At 53.1% G+C, this 16,272-nt stretch overlaps 1 protein-coding gene across 1 annotated transcript in view; it reads left to right on the top strand.

The window, feature by feature from the left end:
* The first annotated feature begins 8,803 nt into the window (after window positions 1-8,803).
* LOC142251800 (cytochrome P450 2C8-like) overlaps window positions 8,804-16,272 on the top strand; it is a 31,028-nt gene continuing 23,559 nt past the window's right edge. Inside the window, exons 1-3 of the mRNA XM_075324848.1 lie at window positions 8,804-8,859; window positions 10,201-10,390; window positions 10,957-11,119. Coding sequence (XP_075180963.1) covers window positions 8,804-8,859; window positions 10,201-10,390; window positions 10,957-11,119 — 409 coding nt within the window. The remainder of the gene's footprint in view (window positions 8,860-10,200; window positions 10,391-10,956; window positions 11,120-16,272) is intronic.

The following is a 16,272-nucleotide window of genomic DNA, read 5'->3' on the forward strand; positions in this document are numbered from 1 at the left end:
ACTTCCCAGCCTAGGGTCCGCGTACCCCGTCGTGCCCTGGCCTCTGCTCGGTTGTAGCACAAGGCCGCCGAACTGACCTCCGTGGCAGTACCGTGCCCCTTGCCACTACTCCCTGCGACCGGGGTTCCAGCTCCTTCCAGGCCAGGCCAGCGTCTGGCACCTGGGACGGGTACAGGAGCCCAGCTCCGCAGCGTGACTTTTCCTGTCACTGCTCACTGACACTCTGACTACAGCTGACACGTCTGGCCCTCTTTCTACCATCCCTCCATCTGGGTGGCCCTATTCCCCTCAGGCTGCCAAATGGGTGTCTGGTGGGTGTGGTGCAGAGTGTTCCTCAGGATTTGTGTATACCTATTCTTAGCAACACCAAAGGGACAGGACCCGTAACCAAGGAGGAGCGGGTACCATGCAGAAGGGCAGATTTCAAGATTTCACGGCACCCATAGGCCAGGGCGTCACATATTAAATTAAGGGATATGCCATCCATATCTACATACTGGACAACCTTTCTCATGTTGTGAAGTTAAGCAAGTGACACACCCACCAGGGTCATGGGGCACTCAGAACCGGGCCAGTTCTTGTTATGGGGAGGATGTCACAGCGGTAGGGCCTGACTCGGTGAACCTGGCGGTGTCGTTTAAATGAAGCTGGGGAATGTATGTTTACATGGGATGATGGTTTGTGACGCCACCTGTGGTATGCTGCCAAATATGAGCTGCCGCTGCTATTCAGTGCCCCTGGGGTTGATGTTGATGCAGCTAAGTTGGTATAGCCGCAGGTAGAGCTGAGCCCCAGGGCTGTACATGGTGTTGAGAAGTAATGGCGGGTTACAGGGCCGGAGGCGCAGACAATAACTGGGCAACACATGTGTCGCGGGCGGAGGAGGGGATGCCGCGCTCTCCCACTGCTCGGGTCCGGCTGCCGCTGCTGCTGCGGCCTGCTGCTGCTGCTCGGTGGCTCGAGCGATGGGCCGGATCCCGGGGACTCGAGCGGCGCTCCTCGCCCGTGAGTGAAAGGGGATTGGTTTTTGGGATAGTTTATTGTCCGTGACGCCACCCACGGTTGTGGTGATTTGTTAACACCACCGCTGCTCTGTATGGGGAGCCCGGGAGTGATGGTATGGAGCAGCCAGTTGTTGATGTGCCCTCCGTGGGTAGGGGTTGTGGTGCTCCCGGGGCCCGGTGATGGGATTGGTATGGTGGACAGGCGGGTATGGGGCCTGTGGAGGTGCAGGGGCAGCGCTGTGCCGCACGGCACGGAGGTACTCACTCAGCCAGTAAACACAACACAGTTCTCGGTAAACAAACGGCTGGTTGGACGGGTCCCTCGGACGGCTTACGGTGCTGCGGTTCCCTGCAGTTAGCGGTGACGGTCTCTTCCCTGCACCTATGTAAAGTCCTTTTGGTAGCGATGGGTTCCCACCGGTTACCCACTCCTCGGCTTCAAGCTGGGCCGAAGGAGCTCTACTCTTGCCCGCAGGCGCTGGCCCTGGGAAACTGGCGGTGGCGGTGTCTCCCCTTCACGGTCGGGCTGTTGCCTTCAATCGGGACTTGGTTGTTAGGAGACAGACGTCCCCTTCACTGACTGATTTGGCAAATTATGGCGACTCCTTGCCTTGCCGGGATCCGAAAGGCCCCTGCCCTGGTGCTGACTGTTCTTCGTATACTGCTCCGGTACCGCCGGGTCACCACCCGTCCGCGGTCCTTCCAGCAACCTCCGAGCAGTCCCCCTGCAGACTATCACCGCCGTCTGCTGACCTTGCTGTCATTGTCCGGGGCACACACCCGGACCAACTTCAGGCTTTACAAAACTGTTTCTTTTCACTGTCTCTACTCTCACTGTTTACTCCTTCACTCCCCTAGCTTAACTCCTCTCTAGCCCTCAGCTAGGCTTCAACTCCTCTCACTTCCTCCTCCAAACTCTATCTGCCTGGTTCTCCCGCCTCCAGGGCTGTGAACTCCTCGGTGGGTGGAGCCAACCGCCTGGCCCACCCCCTGGTGTGGACATCAGCCCCTGGAGGAAGGCAACAAGGATTTTGGGTTAGCTTGATGTACCTGCAGGGAATGTGGGGTGCGTGTGGTGTTGTGACCTGTGACCCCTGGCTTGCCCAGGGCGTCACATTCCCCCTTAGCAAAACGCAGACCGTCCTCGGGCTGCCCGTCCAACACCGGTTTTATTTTCCTTTTTGTTTTCTGTGAAAATAGAAAAACGGTAACATATTTATAATTTATGGCATCATCCCACATCGGAAGGTTCAGTTCTTAAACGTTGCAAACGGTAACATTAAACGGTTGCGGCTGCCGCTCTCTCCCACCCAAGTAACCTGGCCCTGATGCTGCCCCTAAAACCCAGGCAGCACCCCTTGACCCCAGTCCAGCACAAGTTACCCGAGAGGGATCTGTCCTTCCCCTCCAGAGGGTAGCCACTGGTTCCTGTGGTGGCTGGGCCCCAGCCTGCTCTGCTGTGGGCCCTCCCTCCAACCTGCCTCTCCGGAGGCGGTTACGGTAGCTGCACAACATATCATTTTTATTCACAAGCCACTTAACGTTTGTGGTTGCCCTGCAAGTTCACGGGCTTGTCCATAGGAGTTCCTATGCAAAACTTTTCAAACGGTCCCCACGGGGACAATGGTACAGGCAACGGCCGGTTTCCAAATCGCATGCTAATCAGGTGAAGCTTCGGTTCCATTTCACTTATCCTCATTTTCAACTTTTAAACAAACACACTTAAACACACCTGTTTTCTTCGGTACCAACGGGGACTGTGCAGCGGCACTCCGCTGCCTTTTGCGGCTCAACAGTCCATTCTCACTCGTGGGGCTCTAGTGCCACCTTCACATGGTGCACCGCTCTGGACCCCAATGGTAGCTTGCTGAAGGCGATCTTCTCCCATATACATGCGGGCATGCACATCCGCTCTACACCCCTCTCGGGCATCGATCTCCCTGCGCAGCTGCTGTTGCCGCCGCCCCCAGTCTGGAGCACTTTCTGCTTGCTCCTGTTCGGCCTGTGCGGGGAATGGACCCAGCCAGAGTCCCTCCGTGTCGGCTACGACTGGCACCTTCAGTAATGAGTGACCCCGCTGTGACGTGGCCTGCTCTGCCGCTTGGCAGCTACATCCCCCCCGTGCCTCAGCCGAGGCCCGGTGCCTGGGGGCGGTCAACGTGGCTTGCGATGTTGGCGTTTGATCGAGGATCGCCTCCGCTGCGGCCGGGCGGACTGCCGGGGCCGTCATCAACTCCGTCGCGGCTGGGATGGAAGCCGGGACGGGTGCCAGGGCGGTGGTAAAGGTAAGGCCCGGGGGCCGCAGGTCTGGGCCCTCTCCCACAGATGCTGCGGGCTCCGCTACCGGTGGCAGGGGTAACGGGTTGGTCGGGGCGTTGGCCGCAGGCATGGACAGTGAGGGAGATAGCGTGGTGGACGGCAGCAGGCCGGGCCCCTCAGCCGTATCGACCGATCCCTCGGGGACATAGGGGCGTGGGTCGCTTACCCGCTCCTCTGAGACCACCTCCACTTCGGATGCCCAAAGGGTTGCGGCCAGGCCCTTCATCTCCGACGTCCACTTCGCCAGCATGAAGTGGACTTGGGCCTGAAGCTTCTGGCACATCTTGCTTCTGGATCCAGGAACGTGTTTCAACAGAGTCCTGGCGTCCCTGCACGCTACAGCGCTAGTTACATGCGGCTGCGACCACCGCTCCTCCAGCGGCTCCGTCGGGCGCAGACATCTTGTTTCCGTCCCCCTTAGCCTCTTTCCAGCCCCTCCTCTATCTGGGCGGGGTTTTGGCCTTCGCGCCTCTGCTACTCGAGAAGACGCTCGAGCGGGAACTCTTCGCGCCAAAGATGGCGACTTCTGAAATTTTCCGGCCGGATACCTCCGGCGGTCACAAGGCGCACCTCTACCCAACGGCAGAGCGGTAAGATCCTGTTCGTGACGCCAAGTTGTCGCGGGCGGAGGAGGGGACGCCGCACTCTCCCTCTGCTCGGGTCCGGCTGCCGCTGCTGCTGCGGCCTGCTGCTGCTGCTGCTGCTCGGTGGCTCGAGCGATGGGCCGGATCCCGGGGACTCGAGCGGCGCTCCTCGCCCGTGAGTGAAAGGGGATTGGTTTTTGGGATAGTTTATTGTCCGTGACGCCACCCACGGTTGTGGTGATTTGTTAACACCACCGCTGCTCTGTATGGGGAGCCCGGGAGTGATGGTATGGAGCAGCCAGTTGTTGATGTGCCCTCCGTGGGTAGGGGTTGTGGTGCTCCCGGGGCCCGGTGATGGGATTGGTATGGTGGACAGGCGGGTATGGGGCCTGTGGAGGTGCAGGGGCAGCGCTGTGCCGCACGGCACGGAGGTACTCACTCAGCCAGTAAACACAACACAGTTCTCGGTAAACAAACGGCTGGTTGGACGGGTCCCTCGGACGGCTTACGGTGCTGCGGTTCCCTGCAGTTAGCGGTGACGGTCTCTTCCCTGCACCTATGTAAAGTCCTTTTGGTAGCGATGGGTTCCCACCAGTTACCCACTCCTCGGCTTCAAGCTGGGCTGAAGGAGCTCTACTCTTGCCCGCAGGCGCTGGCCCTGGGAAACTGGCGGTGTCTCCCCTTCACGGTCGGGCTGTTGCCTTCAATCGGGACTTGGTTGTTAGGAGACAGACGTCCCCTTCACTGACGATTTATGGCGACTCCTAGCCTTGCCGGGATCCGAAAGGCCGCTGCCCTGGTGCTGACTGTTCTTCGTATACTGCTCCGGTACCGCCGGGTCACCACCCGTCCGCGGTCCTTCCAGCAACCTCCGAGCAGTCCCCCTGCAGACTATCACCGCCGTCTGCTGACCTTGCTGTCACTGTCCGGGGCACACACCCGGACCAACTTCAGGCTTTACAAAACTGTTTCTTTTCACTGTCTCTACTCTCACTGTTTACTCCTTCACTCCCCTAGCTTAACTCCTCTCTAGCCCTCAGCTAGGCTTCAACTCCTCTCACTTCCTCCTCCAAACTCTATCTGCCTGGTTCTCCCGCCTCCAGGGCTGTGAACTCCTCGGTGGGCAGAGCCAACCGCCTGGCCCACCCCCTGGTGTGGACATCAGCCCCTGGAGGAAGGCAACAAGGATTTTGGGTTAGCTTGATGTACCTGCAGGGAATGTGGGGTGTGTGTGGTGTTGTGACCTGTGACCCCTGGCTTGCCCAGGGCGTCACACATGAATGCAGTCACAAGGTCGTTTACTCAGTTAATAGTTCCAGGTTACCATGGCTAGTCAGATGCTGCCCTCAGAGTGCTGGATCCTGCTGTAATAGGCCTCAGCCAATCCCCAGATAGTTCGGAGGCACAACCCGATGCACTCTTCTGTGTTCCTTCCCTGGTCGTCTTCCTGCGCTGGCCTCTCCCGTCTCCTCTGTGCCTCAGTGCCTTGTGCCAGTGTCCACAGATCTTTTTAATGAGTTGCTTTCCTGCCTTTTCCCTTGGTCCTATGTGGTCACCTTTTCAGCGGGATATGTGTGGTGGTGGCTTCGGTGCCTCCAGTAACCTCAGACTCTGGTTTACTAGCTGAACCTGGTTGTTCTCCACTAGTCTAGGGACAGGCTCACCGGTATACCGACAGTGGATGCGAGCCCATGGGTGTATGGTGCACTTCCTGCAGCTTTAAGACTCCTTTTCTGATCCTGGGACAAGCTGCTCCAGACCCCAGGACCTTTCTCCTCAGCGTCAACTTCCTGACTAACGTTCTACAGTCTTCTCCCACTAACTAAACGTCACCTCCAGACTGGCTTTGGGACTGTGCTTTTCCCTAAGGTGCAACTTGCCCTAACTACGGCCTAATGGAGTGTCACTACATTAAGAGTGTGTGTCTGTATGTGTGCAATGACTTGTGGCCTCATCCTTTCCCGCGAATGGGATACTACACTTCTGGCTGAGGGGCAGTACCTCTGTGGCGACCGGAGGCTTAGGGGCGCCACACACCCCCACAGCAATTGCCAGCACGTCCGCGGGCTGGAACAGAAAAATAAATACAACTGATGTTAGGACTTGCAAAATTTTGAAATGCTGTTTAACAGGTAACACTAAAACATTTCATCCCATTATGGGAGACACCATTTCTTTAATGTTTAAACATGCTAAAACTTCACACTAAAATATAAAACTTTACAATAAAACATCACTTCAACATTCTTAACACTTCTCAGGAGTCCAGGAAGCTAATATTCTTCACACCGCTCCGGTTAGCAGCAGCAATATGGGGGACCCTCGACCAACAAACCCCCAGTGTAGCCTCTGGGCATGGCGACAGAGCGTTCCTTACCACTCTTCAGTTCTTCAGCCACGAGTTTTAATTCCTGTGGTCTTTTAAATCTACTTGAGAGCACAATAACCAGGTGCTAACTATATAAAATCAGTTCGGTTGTTGATTGTCTACAAACCTGTCTTTTCAAAATCCTATTATCCTCCTATACAATAGCCTTAACTTCATTGTCTACTTAGAAGAGAAAAGAAAAACTAGCAATGTTACTATTAAACAGGTTAACTATTTACATATCCTTACATGAGGCTGTATGCACTAATATCCTTCCTTCCACAGCCGGTTACCAGGTCTGCAACTCCCTGGCTGGGGAAACTCCACATAATCCATCAGCCTATGGCAGATTACGTGTGTCTGTGTCTCCTGGTCACATAACAGTCTTTAATGCAATGACTGGGAAAAGTTCCCAGTCTGGTGCTGTTGGTCGCACTCCGGTACCGTTTCTTTCTCCCTCAGACGGTTGATCGTTACATCCAGCGTATTATAAACTTTTTCCTTTTTGCCTGGTATAGGTCACTGAGTCATCCACGTGCAAGTTCCTATTTGGGTGTCCTTTTTGTAAGTGCAACTCAACGTCGCACCGGGAGACAAAAATTTCTGATGTGCATTGGACCAGACCGGTTGCATTTGTATACAGCACAGGAGATATTCAAAAGGTTTTTGGGGGGATATACAGGGGGTCAGGGCATAATATGCAATTTTTTGGAATCCAGCATAGGTGCTAAGGAAGGTGATGGTATTAGCTCATACACTACATACTGGTGACAAGCTTTTTAAGATTTGGTTCTCTACCTAAAAATTCAACATTGTAGGGGGTGAGTTTGTGAGGGGGGGGGGGTTATACAATTTTTTTCAGGCTCCACATAGAAAACTATAGAGAGAAAAATGTACCAAAAATTGCAGTGCTACAGCGTATCTAAACGCACCAAGGGTGGAGTTTTCATGAAATCACATCCAATTTGTTTATACATTTAGGCCGTGTTCACATGTAGCGTAAATGCAGCTTTTTTTTTCTGCTGCTTTTCTTTGCAGACATTATGCAGTGTTTAACTGTCCAAGGAAAGTGGATGAGATTCCATGAAAGCTTTTACCTCTAAGGTAATGTGCACACACTGCAGATTTGGTGCTGAAAGTTTCTGCAGCAAATCTGCATGTTGTGGCAAATAAACAGCATCAAAAACCGGATGCGGGTTTCGGGAGGGGGAGAAGGAGGGGGAGGGAGGGGGAGAGGGAGGGGGGGAAGAGGGAGGGGGGGAAGAGGGAGGGGGGAGCGAGGGAGGAGGGAGGGGGGAGCGAGGGAGGAGGGAGAGGGAGGGGGAGGGGGAGAGGGAGGGGGGAGCGAGGGAGGAGGGAGGGAGAGGGAGGGGGAGGGGGAGAGGGAGGGGGGGAGCGAGGGAGGAGGGAGGGGGAGGGAGGGGGAGCTAGGGAGTAGGGAGGGGGAGTGAGGGAGGGGGGAGCGAGGGAGGAGGGAGGGGGAGCGAGGGAGTAGGGAGGGGGAGTGAGGGAAGGGGAGGGGGTGGGGGAGCGAGGGAGGGGGAGGGGGTGGGGGAGCGAGGGAGGGGGAGCGAGGGAGGGGGAGGGGGAGAGGGAGGGGGGAGCGAGGGAGGGGGAGGGGGAGAGGGAGGGGGGGAGCGAGGGAGGAGGGAGGAGGGAGGGGGGAGCGAGGGAGGAGGGAGGAGGGAGGGGGGAGTGAGGGAGGAGGGAGGGGGGGAGCGAGGGAGGAGGGAGGGGGAGCGAGGGAGGGGAAGGGGGAGCGAGGGAGGGGGAGGGGGAGAGTGAGGAGGGAGGGGGAGCGAGGGAGGAGGGATGGTGAGAGGGAGGGGGGGAGAGGGGAGTAGAAAGAGGGGGGGTGAGGGCGACGGAGGGGGAGAGGGAAGGAGCAAGGGGGCGAGGGAAGGGATATGCACAAAAAATGCTACGAAAAAGACACCGTGTATACAGCAATTAATAAACCCTACTGACTTTGCTGGCTTCAGGAGAGCCATGCAGATTTTGATGTAGATTTTTTTTAGAAAAAAATGTAAAAAAAACCCCGCAGTGTGTGCACAGGGCCTCAGTCTAAAGACGCTGCTGAACCACGCATTTTTTTATCTCTATAGTCTTCTATGTAGAGTCTGAAGAAAGAAAAAAAATAATTTGCAGTTAATTTTTTAAGTGGAGATTGAAAGGTTTTCTATACTATAAAAACCTCATTAAAAATGCTGCCTCAAATCTGCCCCAAAAATGCATCAATTATGGAGTAAAAGCAAAAAAAAGCAACAAAAATTCAATAATTAGAGAAGAGTGTTATTGTGTAGTTTGGTGTGGGCAGAAAACAAAAAAAACACGGTATTTATACAGTGTGAACACGGCCTTACAGACAGCAAACACAACATGTCCTATAGTGACTCTTACGTATAAATGAGAAAGTTCTGGCTGCTACAACCAAGAACAAAAAAATAAATCTACAGATCCTAACTAGAGATGAGCAGGACGCACAGATGACGTCTCGCCGCCCCGGATAATAAAAAGCTGCATCGGGGATGCCGGAAAGTAAGAGATTTGCGCCTCCCGTCCAGCTACTAGGGACTGGACTTCCGTGAATTGATCCGCTCAGCTCTAGTCCCAACCGTCCTGGATATAATGGCCTATCCCGTATTTGGGTCTATGCCCTACAGTCTCAGGCGACTGCTGAATGGCCTCTTTCACACGTCCGTCCAAAACATACACGTTTTGCACGGTCTGTGGTGTAGGTGTGTCCGTGTGTGCATTTTCGTGTGCTAGCCGTGTGATATCCGGATAGCACACGGACAGCAAGAACTTCTATACTCACCTGTCTCTGGCGCTGCTGCTTCCGGGTCCGTGGTGCAGAGAATATACATGAGCATAATAAGCGAGCCCAGAAGTAAGTGACAGCCGAGCTGGAAACAGGTGAGTATAGAAAATAATTTTATTTCACAGACACGTGTTTTCTCCGGTACCTGTCATATGCATCACATCCATGCTGCCGCAGAAAAACGGACTTGGTGAAAACAAGGACATGTGCACAAGCCTATTGATTTTAATGGGACTACGTGTGTCCTTGTCTCCGGTATCTGTGAAAACGGAAGTCACACGTACCGTACCAGAAACATGGACGCGTGAAGGAGGCCATATCTGTAACAGCTGAGAGATATGAGACAGCCCTAGCTAGATCTATGGATACAGATATATCCATACACAGAAGAATCTGCAAAAAATAAATAAAATAAGTGTGTGCGTGCGCGTGATCATGTAAAATAAATTTATCATTCAATTTTTTTTTTTGTAGAACTTTATTGGCAACTTGCACACACTTTCAACAAACTTTATTCCTTTACATTGTTTGCACTTATGCTGTGTCCATGCCTCCTCCATGCTGCTTCATGGAGCTGATATAGACAGCCGGTCTCTGCATGTGGTAACTAATTACCTGATTAGCCCTTATGTGTGGCCTATATAGAGGCCTCTCTTTCCTACTTGCTTCATTGTACCCCCTGATGAAGCTACAGGCTTAGTGGTGATACACGTGGGGCTGCCTTTTCCTGCTGCCACAACTAACAGGTTCCTTTTATGATCTTAGATGACTGTACTGGTTTTATTTACAAATCTTTAGTGGTTATTGCCCCACTATAGGGTTTATTATCAGTTGTGTTCCATGTACATTTATCGTCTGATGGAATAGTTGGTGGTGGTCTAGAATGTTGTTGATTAGTACTTGTAATGTGTGTGTATATAGATCCTTTGGGTGAAACATTTATATATTACAAGGAAAAGTGACTTGCAAAAATCTACAAACCCCTTGGATATTGTGAATTTTGCACATACTAACTAATAATATATATATATATATATATATATATATATATATATATATATATATATATATTACTTTGCCATAAGTGTCTCTTCCTGTGTTTAGATTACAGATCACAATGGAGCTGGGAGTACAGGGTACGGTTTTCCTCGCTGCCTTCCTCACTATGGCATTGTATGCCTTTATGTGGTGGTGTAAAGTTAGAAAACGTATGCCCCCTGGACCTTTGCCCCTGCCCATCCTGGGCAATATGCTGCATGTGGGCAGCTCTAACATGCCTGGATCTTTGATAATGGTGAGTATGAGTTAAAAAAAATAAATATATATATATATAATTTATTTCCCTTTCCGCCCCCCACCAAGGCCTTACATTTTCTGTGCAAATAAAACACATTTCGCATGGTCTGTGGTATAGGTGCATATGTGACATCTGGATAGCACACGGACAGCATGAACTTCTATACTCGCCTGGTGCTGCTGCTTCCGGTCCTCTGGTGCAGCACCTGTTTAATGAGCAGGGGTAGGAAGCAATGGATAGTGGCGGCAAAGACCGCAGAGCTGGAAGCAGTGCGCATGGAAATCCATTTTATTTCAGACACGCGGGTTTTCTCCGGTACATGTTACATCTGCCGGAGAAAAATGGACATGCCACACGTACTGTCCATGGCAAAACACTGTCTGCAAGGCCATTGATTTTTTTTTTTTTTTTTTTATGGGTTTTGACATGTGTGAAAACGGACATAACATTTATAGGAGACACTGATGGGAGCCTGAGCTACACTTCAAAATCTATTTTCTCCATTGAACATATACTATGAAATCCTCTTTAATTTAGTGTGTTCCTCCTCTCCCCCCTTCTAGATGAGTAGGACTTATGGTCCGGTGTTCACCCTCTACATGTTCAACGGACCTACAGTGATTCTTATCGGCTTTGATAATGTAAGGGCGGCTCTGCGGGACAGGGGGGAAGTATTCAACAGGAGGGAACACTCTGCACTTCACCAGCTGCTCTTCAAAGGTTGTGGTGAGTAACAGATCTTACATGGCGAAGATCAGTGTGTGTGTTTATATATATTTTTTTTTATTTTTTTTTTTTTTGGTTAGCACCCTGTTCACATTTACAATTGAGTTCCAGCAGTCATTTTGATTTGTTTTGGAAGGAGTCCAGACAGGTATTCAGTGCAACTGGTTTACTCACTGTTGGTGTTGCGTTGCCTGAGGCTGGCCGGTTTCGCCTCCAGGTCCTCTTCATCCCAGTGCCAGTCTGGTTCTCTGGTACCTTCTTCCCCTGCACCTGTCTGGTAAGTGCATCCCCGTGGGATGGAACACTGGGCTCCTCAGTCTGTGGTTTGTCCGCCTGACGGTAGCGTGAACCCTGTGGGGTTGGAGTCTCTGGTTCTGTCCCCGGCTTTCCCATTGCTACTGAACCTTCAGATTCTTTAGGGTCAGCAAGGTCCTTGAGGGTCCCCTTTGCTGTGCAGGTGTTAACAGGTCGACTTGGCTCTTTCCTGTCCTAGGGTCCTGTACCCTGTCAGTGCGTAGTTCCAGGAGTACTCCACCGGCAACTACCTCTTGGGTACCAGGTCACCATTAACCTGAGTCAGGACGTGGCTCAGTCACCACTTCACACTCCTGATGTCAACTCTGACTTCTAACTACTCTCCAGTCGGCCCCTCCCACCTGGTCAACTTGTGGACTGGAGTGGCTCCACCTCTAGGTGTCCATCCATTGGTCCCACCCTAGCTGGGTACCATTCTATGGGGGATTTGTTGGGGTAACTGGGATTACCTGTTACTGGCACTGGGGTTCCCTGGGGAGTGGGGGTAGGCCCTGCATCCTTGTAAACATGCAGAACCTTGTAGCACCCTGAGGGGTTCAGGGGCGCTACAATAGCAGCTGATCCAATAGTCTCAGATGCTGCCAAACTAACTATTTCACCGTATCAGAGGTAAAAATTAAACAAAATCAGACATGCTGCATGGCTATGCCAAAATGGCTGTAGGAGGTACTTGATATTCAGAGGTATGGTATTATAGCGATCGGCCAAGCCACGTGCCCAGTGAATGGTGTCGATGGAGGGAAGAAAGGAAGGTAGCTCTTCAATCACTTGATTTCCCCACTGAGCAATGCCTGGAGGTTACCATACTTTCTCTAGTCCCTTCCACGACAGCATAGGAGGTTGTCTCTCCACGCCCTAATTGGGACAGGAAGTTCAAGAGGTTTAAAAGGACCCTCCCACCTCCCACAGCCAGTGTCTTTCCTGTCCCCATGGGGCATGGAGAGGTTTTTGTTTTTCTCCTATGCTGTGGTGGCCGGCGAACTACAGTATAATTTTTTTTTTTTTTTTTTTGGATCATCTATCCCCTGTACCTGAAGCCGGACAGCATCGGTCGGGCCTCACCGCTCCTCCCTTGCTGTTCCCTCACGCTGTGGGGGACCGCTGCTCCAGCCTTCCGGATCCTCCTGAGGGGTGATGCAGGCTGTTGAGCTCCCCGGCCGGCGTCCTCCCTGAGCCGCCGGCCGCTTCCCGCATGCACGCTGCCGGAGCGATCCGGAAGTGCTCCCGGAGGCGGGACTTCCGGTCTTGCGGACTTCCGGTCGAGCGCTTCCGGTTTTGCGGAGGCAGCGTGGAGGCACGCCGACGGTGACACGGCCTGCCCAGGACCGGATGCGGGAGGCGGGGAACATGCACCGTCACTGGGGGGGCAGGCCCTTTTGCAAAGGGCTGCCACGAAGACATCAGATCATGGTAAGCAACCGTGCTCCCTGTCATGTCTTCCGCTGCAGCAGCCTCTGCAGAACCCAGTGTGCCCCCTGCTACTGTGAGTATGGAGGGGAATGGTCCCTCGGACATAGGTCTTATCAGGTGATTTATGGCTATATGGTCTGTGTTTTCTAGGAGGACAAGGCCACCAAGAAAACTGACAGAAATGAAAAGTCAGAGAAGCCAGAGAAGTCAGAAAAAGCTGACAAGTCCGATAAGCCTGATAGACCTGACAGAATGGAAAAAATTAAGAAATGTCCTATCTGTATAAAGAGGCTCCCTGCAGTATGGGATAAAAAGCTTTGCCAGCAATGTACGGACCAGATTATTAGGGCCGAACAACCATCTCTGATAGATGAGTTGCGGTCCATGATGAAACAGGAGATTAGGGCCTCACTAGCTTCCCTCCCTGTTCCTGCTCCTGGCCCTGCTCCTGGCCCTGCTCCTGGACCCTCTCCTCCAAAAAAAGAGGAGACTCCAGTCGACCCCTTCTGATCAGGAGGACGCTGATTCCACCTCGGAGGGTCCTGATGAAGGATTTCCATCTGGGGGGTCTGAACAGTCCTTTCTATTTTACTCAGAAGAGTTGGGGGATCTTATTGAGGCAGTTCGGAGCACTATGGGTTTAGAGGAAGTGCAGTCTCTTCCTTCAATCCAGGACGAAATGTTTGCTGGCCTGAAGTCAGTCAAACAGTTGGGATTCCCAGTTCATGCCAATGTTTTGGATATTGTCTCTCAGGAATGGGAATGTCCTGAGAGGCGGGTACGGAGTGACCTTAGACGCCGGTTTCCTCTGGAACCTTCGGGACTACATTGGGAGGTCCCAAGAGTGGACGTTCAGGTGGCTAGGGTAGCTAAGCAAACGGCTCTTCCCTTTGAGGATACTTCCCAACTGAAGGATCAGATGGATAGGAAGGTAGAGGGCCTGATGAAGCGGTCCTGGGAGGCATCGTCTTCCTCTATTCAAGCCAACATTGCCTCCACCTGCGTATCCAGGTCCCTAATTAGGTGGTTAGACCAGTTGGAGGCTCATATTTCCCAAGGGACCCCTAGGGAGGAATTACTGGAATCCCTTCCCTTGCTTAGGAAGGCTACCTGTTTTCTGGCAGATACCTCGGTGGAATCTGTCCGCCTGGCAGCCAGGACCTCGGTGCTTTCTAACTCTGCCCGACGTGCCCTCTGGCTTAAGGCCTGGAGGGGAGACTCCACCTCCAAAATGAGGCTTTGTTCCCTTCCGTTTAAAGGGGATTTAGTGTTTGGGCCTGCCCTGGATGATATCCTGGACAAGGCGACTGATCGTAAGGCCTTGCCCGATCCTAGACCTACCAGGAAGCGGTCCTTTCGTCCCTCGATGCCTCAGGCCTCCCAGCCCAGAGGGAAAGGGAAGGCAGGCAGGTGGAGCTATCCCAAAGGTAGAGGGAGAAACATCCTCATCCCTCCACATCAGCAACGTCCTCAGCAGGACAAACAGTGACTCGGCCCGGGTGGGGGGGAAGACTCTCAGCGTTTCTTACCCAGTGGCAGTCCATAACCTCTTGCCAATGGGTTCTGAAGATCATCTCGGACGGTCTTCTCATAGAATTCCTTTCCCCCCCCTCTTCCGGGTCTCCGAGTCACTGCGCTGGCGTCTCCGGGTTCACAGGCTCTGTTGTACACAAAGATTATAGAGCTAGTGCACTCGGGGGTCGTTTCCCCAGTCCCGAGTCAGGAAGAAGGGGTAGGACACTACTCCCGTCTCTTCCTGGTCAAGAAGCCATCCGGCGATGTCCGTATAATTATCAATTTAAAAAGTCTAAACCGTCAGGTACCGGCGGTTCAAGATGGAGTCGGTAAAATCAGCTATTCCCCTGATAGGTCTACACCACCAGATGGCCTCTATCGATCTGAAAGATGCCTACTTCCATGTACCCGTCCATCCGGGACACAGACAATACCTCAGGTTTGCGGTGCTTCACGGAGAGGAAGTGCTTCATTTCCAATTCAATGTACTTCCCTTCGGGATCTCCTCAGCTCCAAGGATCTTTTCCAAGATCATGGCAGAGGTGGTCGCCTTCATAAGATTGCAGGGTATCTGTCTGGTTCCGTATCTGGACGACTTTCTTCTCATGGCTCCGTCTGCTCCAACCCTCCGGAGCCATGTGGAAAGGTCTTTGGGAATCCTTCGGTCTCTGGGATGGATTCCCAATCTCAAAAAATCACAGTTATCCCCCTCCTCCACTCGGCAGTTTCTCGGAGTGCTGCTGGACTCCGACAGACAGGCATCCTTTCTCCCAGAGGGCCACAGGATGGCTCTGTTAGCCAAAATATCAAAGCTTCGCAGGCAGGCTCGCCCGACGCTTCGAGCGGCTATGTCAGCCCTGGGTTCCATGACATCCTGCATTCCTTCAGTCAGGTGGGCTCAGGCCCATTCTCGGTGTCTCCAGGATCATATCCTGGCACATTGGGACAGACTCCCGTCATCCCTAAACCGAAGGTTTCGCCTCTCGGGGTCCGTCTCCTCATCCCTTCTCTGGTGGCTGAGTCCCGCCAACCTGCAGGTGGGGGTTGCCTGGACTCAGAAACCCCTGGTTACACTGACCACAGATGCCAGCCTACGAGGATGGGGGGCAATGGTGGCAAATTCCCCATTTCAAGGGGTCTGGAGTCCTTACGTCAGCTCCCAATCCTCCAACTACCGGGAGCTCAGGGCAGTCAGGGAAGCCCTCCTTGCGGCTCAGGACCTCGTCCGGGACTCTCACGTCCTGGTATATTCAGACAATGTCACAACAGTGGCACATCTTCGACATCAGGGCAGTACACGCTCAGGCGCCCTGAAGTCGGTATCCTCCCGAATCTTTCAATGGGCAGAACAATCTCTGCTCTCCCTTTCTGCGGTCCATCTGAAGGGCTCCCTCAATCTTCAGGCGGATTTCCTGAGTCGTTGGGATGTTCATCCGGGGGAATGGAGCCTGGATCAGGCGGTGTTCTGCTCTCTAGTGGCAAGGTGGGGTGCACCAGAGGTGGACCTCTTTGCCTCGACAGGGAACCCTGAACCCAAGGGACGAGGCGTTAGGGGTAGACGCTTTCTGCCACAGTTGGTCCTTTCGCCTCGCTTACGCGTTCCCCCCCTCTTCCTCTTCTCGCACGGGCCCTGAGGAAGATCAGAGACGAGGGGGTCCCAACTATACTGGTAGCCCCTCTGTGGCCCCGGAGGAGTTGGTACAGCCTGGTCCTGACGCTAGGAATCGACGGCCCAGTCCTCTTAGGTTCAGACCCCAGCCTACTGTCACAGGGTCCGATTTTCCATCCGGCTCCCCAGAAACTCAACTTGGCTGCCTGGCTTCTGAGGCCCGGGCACTGAAGGCCCAAGGGCTTTCTGACAAAGTTGTGGCTACGCTACAGAAGAACCGTAAACCTGTGACTAATAGTATATA

Source organism: Anomaloglossus baeobatrachus, chromosome 9, assembly GCF_048569485.1.
Source record: "Anomaloglossus baeobatrachus isolate aAnoBae1 chromosome 9, aAnoBae1.hap1, whole genome shotgun sequence".
In the NCBI taxonomy this organism is placed as follows: Eukaryota; Metazoa; Chordata; class Amphibia; order Anura; family Aromobatidae; genus Anomaloglossus; species Anomaloglossus baeobatrachus.